Here is a 12,079-nt window from a genome sequence, read left to right as displayed (position 1 = left end):
AATTCATGACCTTCGGAGTGAAACTATACAGCCAAAGGGTACAATGGTATGGACCCAAACATAAAGATTAGATCTCATATTCAAAATAACATCTGCCACTGGAGACAAAGTTAGTCCTACATCATCCTACACATACTTCTTGCCCATTCCTTTAGAATGCCCCTAGCCTTCTACTTTATAAACACAAGCACGTTACAACTTCCAAGCAGTCAATTCTGTCACAAAATTATCTATTGGTCTGTATCAAGTATTAAAACTTATCTCCCACAATGAGAAAAATAAAGCAGCTGTTTGGAAGAAGGACGTGACTATTCAGTATCTCTCAGTTCATTCCAAGAGCCTGGCAGGATGCTACATATATACTGGTATAAATAATCAGGAAACTCCATTCTATCCCATTGATCCAAAATACAACAATCCCACAGAAATTTATTTACAAAAAAAAAAAAAAAAAAGGCACCCATCCAATGCTAAAACTATAAAAGAGTAGTCAGCTCAGGATATAACTGAGGTCAGTCAGCACTTCCAACAGTGCCCACCACGGTATTATTACAAAACAGGGACTTAAATACTCAGCTCAACCGAGAAGAAACTAATATTCCTCTCTAACAGTTCACATTTTCCAGCTTCTGAAACTATAGTACTGAAATTTTATATAGCCAAAGTTTAAAAAAAGACAAATTAATTCTATTTTACCCTTAAAAATAACCTTATTACACTAAATACAAAGCTTCCTCTAAGCACTCCACTTAAAATTGTAACCTCTTGCTGCCCAATACCCCATTTTCCATTGCTTTCCATAGCATTTATCCCTATCTGACATACTATATAATTTATTTTCTCTTTCTCTCCACTAGAATTTGAGTTCCATGAACGCAGAGATTTCAACAGGTTTTCTTCCAAGCCACAGCCTCCAAATCATGGAACAGTGCTTAGCACTTAGTGGGCACTCAATAAATATTTGTTGAAATGAATGAACAACAAGGTACTCCAAAGAATAAGAGCTAACTGTAAAATCTACAGCCTTTATGCATAAATGAACTCCAAAAAAGGTGTGATCAAACCATTATTGAACTTCTTCCCTTTAAATCTAAAACTATCCTTAAAGTATTATGGATTAACTAGGGATGATGACTGCACAACTCTGGATATACTAAAATCCATTGAACTGCACACTTAAAATGGTTAAGTGTTATAGTATATGAATTACATCTCACTAAAGCTGTTATAAAAAAAAGTTCTATGGGTGCTCACTCTTCAAAGAAAATATAGTGAATTATTTTACAATGAAAGTATATATTTTAAAAGATAATTTACTAAAAACACGATTACTCACAATCAATGAAGCCAACTGACAGACAAAATCATAAAACTGTAAAAGTCAGAAGTAAAGTACCAAAGTATCAGTTTAAATCCTGTTACCTCAAGCTGGATCCAAGGACCACCAATAACAGTACCTCCAAAAGCTTGTCAGAAATGCAAAATCTTGGGGCCCACCCCAGAACTACTGACTCTTACTCTCTTTTGGACCAAGATCCCCAAGTGATTCACAGGCACATTAAATTTGAGAAGCACTGACTTAAAGGAATGAGAAAAATGTTAACTGGTTATTCACTATGTAAAACTAAGATTTTAGTGTTAAATACAGCCACTTGGTAATTTTACATTTCATTTTAAAGCTAAATGCTAAGGCTTCTAATTTCTGCTTCCCTTGACTTATATAAATACTGTAAGTGTATGAAGTCATGCAGATATTACCTCTTTCATCCTCAGTTCTTTTAAGACCCAAGCAAACCCTTAAAAATACATTGGCACATGTTATCAAATATAGAGTTGACACTATTGAAAACAGGAAGACTTACTAGCTGCTGTTGCAACTGGCTGAGCAATATTAGCTGGTGGCTTGAGTTTCATGAGTTCGTTCAGACTATTATTTTTTAGTAGATCCTTCAGCTGAACCTGGTCTTTTGAAGGTGCAGAGGTCATGGCACTTCGTACTGCTGGTGCTGAGACTGAAGGGCGTGTGTTTGCAGTAGTCTGGATAAACTTTGTTAAAGTGATGGTCTGCCTACTGGTTGTTACAGGTGGTGTTTTAGTCATTACAATTGTAGATCCCAAAGTCGGAAGCTGATTTATTTGATTCAGCACAAATGTTGTAGTAGATGGAGGCTGCTGCTGGAAAAGAAAACCATATGCATCACACCAATGAATAATAATTTATTCTCTCATGTAGTTTATATCCACAAACACAGTAGGCATTTAAAAGTATGAACTTTTATTCTTATCTAGCCATTGACTTTTCATTATTAAATATGATTAGCTATAAACTACCAAGTTGAAACACACCCCTCTGAGGAAAAAAGAGTGATATTTTATATTACTTTTGGGGACAGCAAGCATAAAATGGGATTATCCTAAGCAAGCTGTGACACATAGTAACCCTATATAATATAAGGACTAGAAAGAATTTCTAACTCTAGACTGGCCCAACTAGGTAGATAACCTTAGGCAAATCACTTTACCCCAGGAGGCCCAGGCTCTCTGAGGCCCATTTTCCAACATTCTCTGGTTCCTTTCCAATGCTCTGTTTGCAGTCATTCAGACTATACTAATGTTTAGAACTTAAGATAATAAAACCCCCAAGCAGAGTTTTAAATTCCTGTATCACACAAATGATCCAACTAGGAAAGTTACAAATATTGCTGATGGGCTACCTTTGAGCCTAAGACACAACTACATAGTATTTTATTATAGCGGCAAGGGGTAGGAGCTGCACAAAAAGGAAACAGTAAGTCGAGATTTGAAGGATAACAGCGTGTCTCTGACCACAAGTGACTAGAGTACAACTGAGAAAGTTTTATAAATTTAAGTCTATTTCACCATGACTCCTATAACAATAATTTATCACACATTATCAAATTTTAACAAAAGTTTGTCTAATCAATTCTATACTACTAAGCTTAAGTTAATTGCTGTATTTAAGTAAAGTCAAAGGAACTCTATATTTAAAGCACAAGTACAACCACTTTAAAATTATGTATATCAAAAACAAAGTTGAAATCAACAAGTGAAAAGTGCAGTGGGATAATGGGTAGTTTACCTTTATTCGTGAATTTTGCATCATTTGCAATAAATAAACTCAGAAAATGTTCTGCATTGTCTCAACTTTTCATCAACATAACTATAAGAAGAGTGAAAGAGTGTTTTACAAAGTATGTGAGAGTAGGGTACTTGGAAAAAGTAGCAAAACTAGAACTAGGAGGATAAAACTATTTCATATTAAAGATCATTTTCTAACTACAATCCTAAGCTATTTTTGTAGTAATGCCAAATCTAAATAATTCTTACCCTAACATTTAATAGTGCTGGAGTAGGTACCGTCTCTGGTTCTTGTTTAACAGGAACTGCTGCTTCAGTCTCCAAACCTAGTTCTAATGCACTAAGTGGCACTGACTGGAGAGAAAACAACATCAGAGAAAGACAGAAAGAATGACAGCAGTGAATTGTTTCAAGAACAAGAGGTGTATTTATTTTATTAAAACGAAAAAAGGTCGAGCTTTACATTCAAGCGGAATGTAAAATCCCCGATACCAGGTATAAAGAAATAACTTTTGCAAGCATAACATCTTCACAAAACTATGCTAATACAAGAATCTTATTTTTCTTTTCAGAAAATGTGTACAGTGAAACCCCAGAAGAATGTTCCTGTAAGTACAAAGACAGTAAGTAAGGACATTTAACAACTCTAAGCAATTCATCTCAAACTTTTACTTATATATCAGAGCAGACAATGTCCTGATTTTCACTGCAAGCATTTTACACTTCATGAAGACTAATACCCAACAAGAAAATATTTACATGCATATTTAAAATCAAGGCTTTATTATTTCTATTAATACAAATTAATATGAAGAAAAAAATCAACTTTTTACAGAGGCTTTGGAAAACTCACCTGCTGAACTGGAGGAGTAGGTGTTGAAATTGCAAGCCCTGCATCTCCACCATCAATATCAAAGAGGTCATTCGGACTAATTCCACTTTCACTCAAAGCAGCAAGCAGTAAATCTTGCCCTGGCTCCACCATCTTTAGAACAAAATATTAAATACTAACATTAAAAAAACCTGAAATGACAATAAGTTTTCTAAATACAAACCTACATTTTCTACCAGATCCATCCATTCAATATTTATGAAGAACCTGCTACATATTATGCAAAAAGATAAAGAGAAATAGTCTCTGATCCCAAGAAATTCACATTAAGATGGGCTGAACAGAGAAGTATAGAAATTACAGGAAAAGTATATGTCTACAAAATAGCGTGGGAACACAGAAGGAAGTGCTGAACTTTGCCTGGAGAGAGAGGTTACAAAGATGACAGTGGAGCTGAGTCTCAAAGAGAAATCAGATGGATAAGGATCTTCTGGACAGTGCATTCAAACTCATGGAGGCATGAAAGACACCGACACTCTTATGCATGATGGTTAGAGTAATGCAACATGGGTATGGAAGCTCAGAACAAAAATACAAGGCTAAGGTAGGTGATGGCAAGAGATGAAGAAGGTATTACCCCACAACCCTGTATACCACGTTAGAGAATTCACTTAATCCTGTGGGTTATGGAGGTCACTAAAGGGTTTTCAGATAGAGGACCGCATGACACAATCAAATTTGTGACTTAGGTTATCCCACAGAAGTTTGGAAGCAAACTGAGAATGGGTAGAGTAAGACCAGAAGCAGGGAGACACCCTAGGAAACTGTTACAGAAAGAGAAGATGAAGATGATGTACTGTAATAGCAGTGTGGGGACAGCAAGAAAGGGATGGATTTCAAGGTATTAGGAAGGAAAATCCTTAAAACTAAGTTAAAATAAAAGCTCGGAATGGAAGGGAGAATATGAAACACACACCAAAAAATCATGAGTTGATAGACTGATTAGAGTTAAGTCAAGGGAAAGTGAAAAAAAAGTCAAGCCCAGGAGGCCTGACAATGAGTTATATGGAGCTTAGGGGGAGAAATGCCTATTTAGGAGTAAGTAAATACATTTTAGGTTAGGGTTTTCCAACTGTACTCTTAGGAACCAGACCCAAGTATTCCACCACCAAAATGGATTTTTATCCATTTTGTAGGAAGAGAAAAAAAGCTTAACAGTTTTCTCAATTTTACTTTTCTCATTAATTTATCTGAAATAACCAATTTATATATACGAACTATGGGAAATCTGACTGTACTTGTGTTTCTCAGAAAACTAATTTCATGTTACATAAACAATATACTAAATTTCAGCTAGTCCATTTATTCTCAGACTGTGCAATAATATTAAGGGTCAGTGTTTTATTATGCTTCAGAAAGAAAGGTGTTAACCAAGAATGACCATGACTTCCGACATACAAGACCTACTGTTTTAGATGAAAGTAAGGTGTTCAACAGAGAAATCCTCTACTAGAAGGGTCTATGTTCATGTAAGACTGTGTACTGTTTAGAAAGAAATTCTAACAGCAACATGGACGAGAACCCACTGTTAAAAGGATGGGAGGAAAGACAGCCCAAAGGAGACTTCCCTGAAACTTTTAGAAAGTATCTTGAGCAGCAAGGAGGAAGGGGAGGAAGTTAACAGTGACAGTATCTTTCAACCAGCTTGACAGTATCTTTCAACCAGCTTGACAGTGTTAGGCTCTTTGTATATATTATGAGCCCACAACCCTCAAAAGGACAGGTATTATAATTTTAGAGATGAAGAAACTGAGGCCCAGAAAGCTTAAATTACCTGCCTGAGGCCATCCACCCAAATCTAGACTGTTTAAACTCCCAAAGCCCATCCATTTTTCCCAGTGAGTGGATCAAGAAGTCAATGCTGGTAATCTATGAAGTTTCATTCAACACTTAACTTTGGAATAAACGCTAGTCTAAGATTAAAACTGAAAGGGGGAGAGTATAATAGCAACATGTAAACAGTACAAAGAACAGGACAACAGATAAGACAAATAGAGAAATGTCCCAACATGGATTTGAAATAAAGTTGATCCACTTTTCTAATATAGACATAGCTGACCTTAAAAATTATCCTAGTACACAGCATAAATATATACCAAGAGAACTAAACCAATCTTTAAAAACACTTCAATACATAAAATACTTAGGACCAACAATCTGTGGAAATAGGGGTCTTGGCCCACTTGCTATGGCTAACTTTGACCTAGATTAACAGAAAACCAGAGACTATCAAAATGTCATCTTTTTAATAAGTATTTGAAACCATCTATTTCCATTTGAAACAAAAGTACATTGTTTTAAACCAGTGATTCCTAAACTATAGACCACAGAATGCTTGGAGGCCAAAGGGATTCATTAATCCATCAAATGCATACCAGACCCTAATTATTAAGTACAGAAATATCTTAAATTTATGAAACAAAAAAATCCCTGAGAAGTGTTACAGGATTCTTGAGAACTTTTCAAATGTATATTCTGAACAATAAGCATTAAAAACACAAAAATATTATGGAAGGGAGAAATGTAGGAGGAAAACTTGATGTTCATGCAAGAAATGATGGCAAGTTATAAATAACAGTGACCTGCTCAAAATTCATTCATAGGAATCACAGTTTGAAACCTCTAATTTGATTAGTGACCTAGTACTGCAATGTCTGTAAAAGATGTCTTTTCAAGCTATTAGTGAAAGAGATTTTAATTTTCATATACATCATATATACAAATGAAATCTAGGGATCTTTTCTCTTAGCCAACTGGGCACAAATTCTCTACTTGTACTTTTTTTGCAGTAAGAGGGAAAAAGGGTAGAGAAGGAAGAGCCATGCCATTCTCTAACTCCATTAGGCAAAACCCTTAATATTTAATCATATTCCTATTCTGAAACTATTAGACTCAGAATTTCAGTGCTCAGGCTGAAAGAGCCCTTAAAAGATTATATTATCCAATCATTTCCTCCTTCCTTACCTTACAAATAAGTAAGATTTGTTCCTGAGAGAGAACATTTTCACTTTGAACCCAGTAAGCCAATATAAATGTAAACACTGTTAGTTGTAAGAGAATTGTGTTATATACATTATGTCTACACAGGATTTCACAGACCTCGGGTGACATTTAACATGTAGCCATCCAACAAACCCAAATGTTACTGGCCCAGAGTAATTCTATCTCAACGGACAAAAAAAGGTTCTTTGTTTTGTCATAAATACATTTGAAAATACCACCTATTTCAACACAGTACACCTATGAAAGCATCTGTGATAAAAAAGGAACAAGGACACAGTAACAGAAACTAAGAACCATCCTTGGCAGGAAGAGAACCCTGAGAAACAACAATCAATCAGAAGAATGAAAGGATACAGCTCCCACTGAGAATACCAACCAACACTTGAAACCTGGGACAAGGTTCCTCTTAGGTTAGTTAGAAACCGAAAGCATATCTTTATAGCTCTGGGCACATACAAACCCATGTATGTATGCAGGGGCAGCAGCATGCCACACAGGTAGGAGAAACCAAGGAGTCAAGCAGAATATCTAGGTTCAAATACTGGTCACATCTTCAATACTAGTGGTATAATATGGCAAGTAATAATTTCTGTGACTCAGTTTCCTCATCTTCAAATGGGAATAAAAATAGAACCTACCTTATAGGACTGCTGTGTTGAGTAAATGTTCCACTACTTCAAATAAATGTTAGCTACTACCTATATTAACTATCACTTTGATAAACGTTAGTATCATGTCAAAAATGTTTTCTTCCATGTCACTGATGCAACACTTTATTTTCCAGAATACAAATTTTATTTGTTGGAAATCCATTCAATAATTAACTTCCAAATTTAGCTATAAAATACTAGCTCCCTTCTCACCTAGAAGAGTCATACATCCAGTTTGTCCAGCTATTCAATTAGCATGTCTGGTGGAAACTTGGTAGACATCTTTAAATGTGCAAAGATATTATCACTTAGCAACTATCGTTTCCTGAACTGATAAAAAAAAAAGAGGAGTTTTTTCTCATTATTTAATAGTGTTATGTCTGATTTTTTACTCAGCTTCAACTTTGCTTTTAAGTAGCCCTAATGTGATAACTGACCTTCAGTTTAAGAATTTGAAGAATAATGATCCACTCAGAAATCAGGTATTTATTGTCTACTGAGTACAGGAGAGAGAATATAGGTTTAAGAAGTTCATTTAAGATTGATTTTCTTTACCTAAAAGGATATAATCTTTATTTTTTAAATACCTACTTCTCAAGGGAATAAATGCTCAGTAAAATAGTTCTTTCTCCACTCTTATTGCAAAGCCTATAGGAAAAATGGATTCACAAAGGAATGTGCAGATTAGAGACAGTTTCAAAAATGCTTTACAAAAGAAGCACAAGAGGTAGAGGAATGAAAACTTTCTTAACCACATCAACTTCAGATTGTCTTTTTGAGATTCACAGTATGGTTGAATTTTTGTGTTTTAAGGCTCAGGATAACCCTTAAATAAATGCTACCCATTTTCCCCTTGTCACAGATGAGAAAGTGAGGCTTAAAGGGATGAAGTGTAACAAGCTAACAAAGCTAGCATGAAGCAGAATTACAAACCCAGGAGGTGTGACACCACATTCCTCTGTGATTTTGTACTCTTAACTCTAGTATCACTATTTTTCAAACTACTGGTCACAACACAGTAGGTCATCAAAATCAATTTAGTGTATCATGACCAGTATTTTTCAGTATTTCAGTACAGAAGAGAAAAACTAGTGAAGAGCATGTTTAAACAGAGTTAAGATTATTTCATGAAATGAGCTTTTCAATTCTGTGTGTATATGCACTAGGTCACAATGTAAAACATTTCTTATTGTAGGATGCAGTAAAATGGTTTGAACATCATAGCTCTGTGCTATATACTGCCTCCCAATAAATAAATAAGCAAGTTAATTTGATGGATTTTTGTACCATATCCTATTCATAAGACAATTCTTTCCATCTACAGAAAATTCCAGTAGTATCTCAAGGTTGTCCCTAATACTTAGGAAGTTCAACCACATCAAAGTGAATATGCCAATTAGCATTAAAAAACAAAGACAATTGCAAAACTTTAGAATTACATCATTTTGGCTATTAATTGACTAATGTGAAAGCAATTCCTCTCAGAAAGTGTCTTTACACCAACTTGAAGCAGGCAAGGCATGGACACCCAGACCTTCATGAAAAAAAGTCAGATTACTAAGTAAGACCAGACCTCAACTGAGAGTTCCAGTCCTTCACAGGAGTCAAGTCTCAAATCAAAGCTCAACTCAGAGACTTAAGAAATGCCAAACTGTATCTGCAGCTACAGTCTTTAAGGTGAATCATTTTAAAAAGCACAAGAAATATCTCTGTACTACTCTGTTTTTAAATAGTAATTTCAGCAAAGCCCTTGAAACATGTAAAACTGCCTGACACATAACAGCATTCACCTCGGAATTCTGTTCCTACTACCTTTTGTGCTATAATGATGGCTTTTCCCACTGCTTACAACCATCAGTTCTGAGTCCTGAAAAGTACTGGGAAAAATTGGAATCCCTCTGCACTATTATTTGGTTTAAGTGTCTGCAACTGTTAAGTCTGTAGGCGGAAGAGCAACTCGGAGTTTGACAGCTTTCTGGACACCCCCCCCTGGACGACTGTGTAGAAACCCTATTTCGTTGCTAATTTTGGATATCAAATATTTAACTCAACATAAATTGCTAATAATCAACTTTCAAAGGTCAAAGGGGACCCAGTCTTTAACCTTCTCTCATCAACACGTGCTCAGTACAAACTTCCGGGTGCGGTTACAATTGGCTGCGCAATTCAATGGATAAAAACGTCGCTTTACTTGACTCTCATTTTCTTGCCGGTTCTTTCCCCCCGTTTCTCAGCCAGCGACTCCCCAAAACAAAAGACCCCCAACAGTAAACGGAGCACGCACATAAAAAGAGCTTCTCTGTGCGAGAATCAAGTCAGTGGTCCGCAAACATTAACCAAACAGAAGCACAAAGCAGGGGTGGAAGGGGGAGGAGTTGGACGCCAGGGTCAGGAAAGAAACAATCACAAGGGTTCAGGAACATCCAAATCTCCTCAGCGGTTAAGCCGACCCCAAACCACTTTTGGGAAACCACCAGCATACACTGGTTTGGGGAACTTTAGATGGTCGTTACGCCAACCTTCTCAACGTAAGCAAATCCCCAACCTCCCTTCCCCTCCACAAAGATGCTGAGGGTCTGGGAGGCGAGCGAGCTTGAGGCAAAATTGACCTCATCACCGAGAGAGGCGTGAAGGGGGCCCCCACGTGTCCCACGTACCGTCCCCACCGCCCTGTGAACGAGATAATCAGAAAACTGCAGGTGCCAGGTCCAGATTTAGGGCGACCCTATACCGCCTTCGGCACTACCCCTTGACCGGGAGCAATCCTCCAGTAGGACTTTTGAAGGATTGCGGAGCTCACTTTGCTGCGGGTCCGGGACTTCGCAGCCCCTGTCGAGCAGGCGGAGCCAAGGGGGCGACCCGGGTGGAGCGGGAACCGGCGTCGACAGATCCTGCCTCCCCGCCCAAATGGGGTGCCTACGGCCCAGGACAGCGGGGCCCCCAGGGCCCGAGAGCCCCACGCGCGGCGACCGCAGGGCCCGGCGCTGACGGGCGGAGGAAGCGAGCGCGGCGGTGCCGCCGTCAGGACCGTGCCCCCTAGGGCCCCGGGGCGCTAAGCTGAGGGGGCGGCAAGGGGCGAGGGAGGCCCCAAGCCGGGGTGAGGAGGCTGCGCCCCCCTCAGCCCGGCCCCAGACGGTCCCCTAAGGAGGGTGGGAATGGGAGGCTGTCCGGGAAGGAGAGTGTAGAAGCAGAAAGGAGCCAACCGAAGGACTTACTTTCCCCGCGGGATCCAACGCCGAAACAGCTTCTCCCGGGAACCGAGAGCTTGAAGAGCCAGCGGCGAGTGGAGCGGAGGCGGCAGTGGCGGCGGCAGCAGCGGCGTCCTGCTCTGCCTACCTCCCCGCCGCCATCTTGACGCCCCTCCCCCAGCCCCCCGCCCCGCCCCGCCAGAAGGGTAGTGGGTGGGGCAACGGATGAGGTGCCGCGCGCACGCAGCGCCCGCCGCGCGCCCCATGTGACTTCTTCCCTCCCCCCACTCTGCTCTCCAGCGCCCTCCTCCGCCCCGCCTCCCTCATAGATGAAGGATGATTCCCACCCCCACCCCCCATCTTGACTGACCCCTGCCTACGCCGCGAAGCACGAACTCCGCTGACTCCCGCTGACCCGGTACCAGTGGTTGGATCCAAGGGAATTCCAGAACCCAAACGGTCCATTACTGCGGCTCCGGGGTGGGCGAGGGGTAAGGGGGCCGGGTTTCCGAGAAGGGGGAGGGGGTAAGGCGAAGGCCGCTTAGGAGAGTCACGTGTCTACTGCTTCCGCCGGCGTCTGAAAGTTCTCGCGAGAATTCCGTTCCCCCTCCCTCACTCTCCCATGGGCTGTCGGGAAGAAGGTCCGCACCCTACCACGAGGAGGTCAGCTGTGGGCCTGGCGCATGCGTCCCACACCTGCTTTCAAAGTCAGGCTAGGAGGGGCCCGAAGCTATTTTTGAAACCCCCTTGGTGTGTGGTTTCGGCCCAGGAAGTTACTCAGTGGCGTCTATGTCACTTTGAAAAGCCCCTTCATAATCTAGCCGACCCTAGGAAAAAATACGCATATTCATTGCTTGTTAGGTTTGCTCAAAGCACTTTTTCAGTATGAAAGCACAAACAATTCGGAGCCTCTCGGCTGATCCACTGCCATTGTCACATCAGTAGAGTGTGAACAAAATCAGCCCTACTTTTTTATTCACCCACACCTGGTAACGTCAGCAAACTATTGCTCCGAATTAATGATTGTTGCAGAATAGGTCTGTCTTTACACCTCTCACTTTATTGTTATGAATTCTACCGTTATGAGATGACCTAACAGACTAAACAAATTAACTTCTTGGTTACCTTTTGTAAAGTCATTCTGAGAATGCTGTTTGACTCCGTTGCTTAGGTAATAGGCACGCCTGGGTAATTCTTGCCCCCTACTGGCGGCGCTTCCCCACGCGCTTGGTGCTAAAAGCAAACCA

General features: G+C 39.9%; 1 protein-coding gene across 6 annotated transcripts in view; it reads right to left on the bottom strand.

Moving 5' to 3' along the window:
• The window catches only part of SBNO1 (strawberry notch homolog 1), a 58,271-nt gene extending 47,251 nt beyond the window's left edge, over nucleotides 1-11,020 (bottom strand). Inside the window, exons 1-4 of one of the 6 annotated variants that reach the window (XM_073223690.1) lie at nucleotides 10,860-11,020; nucleotides 3,953-4,084; nucleotides 3,349-3,453; nucleotides 1,863-2,175 (exon numbers count right to left, since the gene is read on the bottom strand). In XM_073223690.1, the coding sequence (XP_073079791.1) occupies nucleotides 1,863-2,175; nucleotides 3,349-3,453; nucleotides 3,953-4,084 (550 nt within the window). In that variant the 5' untranslated portion in view covers nucleotides 10,860-11,020. Of the gene's footprint in view, nucleotides 1-1,862; nucleotides 2,176-3,100; nucleotides 3,182-3,348; nucleotides 3,454-3,952; nucleotides 4,085-10,859 lie in introns of those variants that run through there. The other 5 variants (XM_037014476.2, XM_073223689.1, XM_073223691.1 and 2 more) reach the window with 5 other exon arrangements.
• Nucleotides 11,021-12,079: the final 1,059 nt, after the last annotated feature.

This window comes from Manis javanica, chromosome 15 (genome assembly GCF_040802235.1).
Source record: "Manis javanica isolate MJ-LG chromosome 15, MJ_LKY, whole genome shotgun sequence".
Classification (NCBI taxonomy): Eukaryota; Metazoa; Chordata; class Mammalia; order Pholidota; family Manidae; genus Manis; species Manis javanica.
This window is presented reverse-complemented; position numbering and strand designations above follow the sequence as displayed.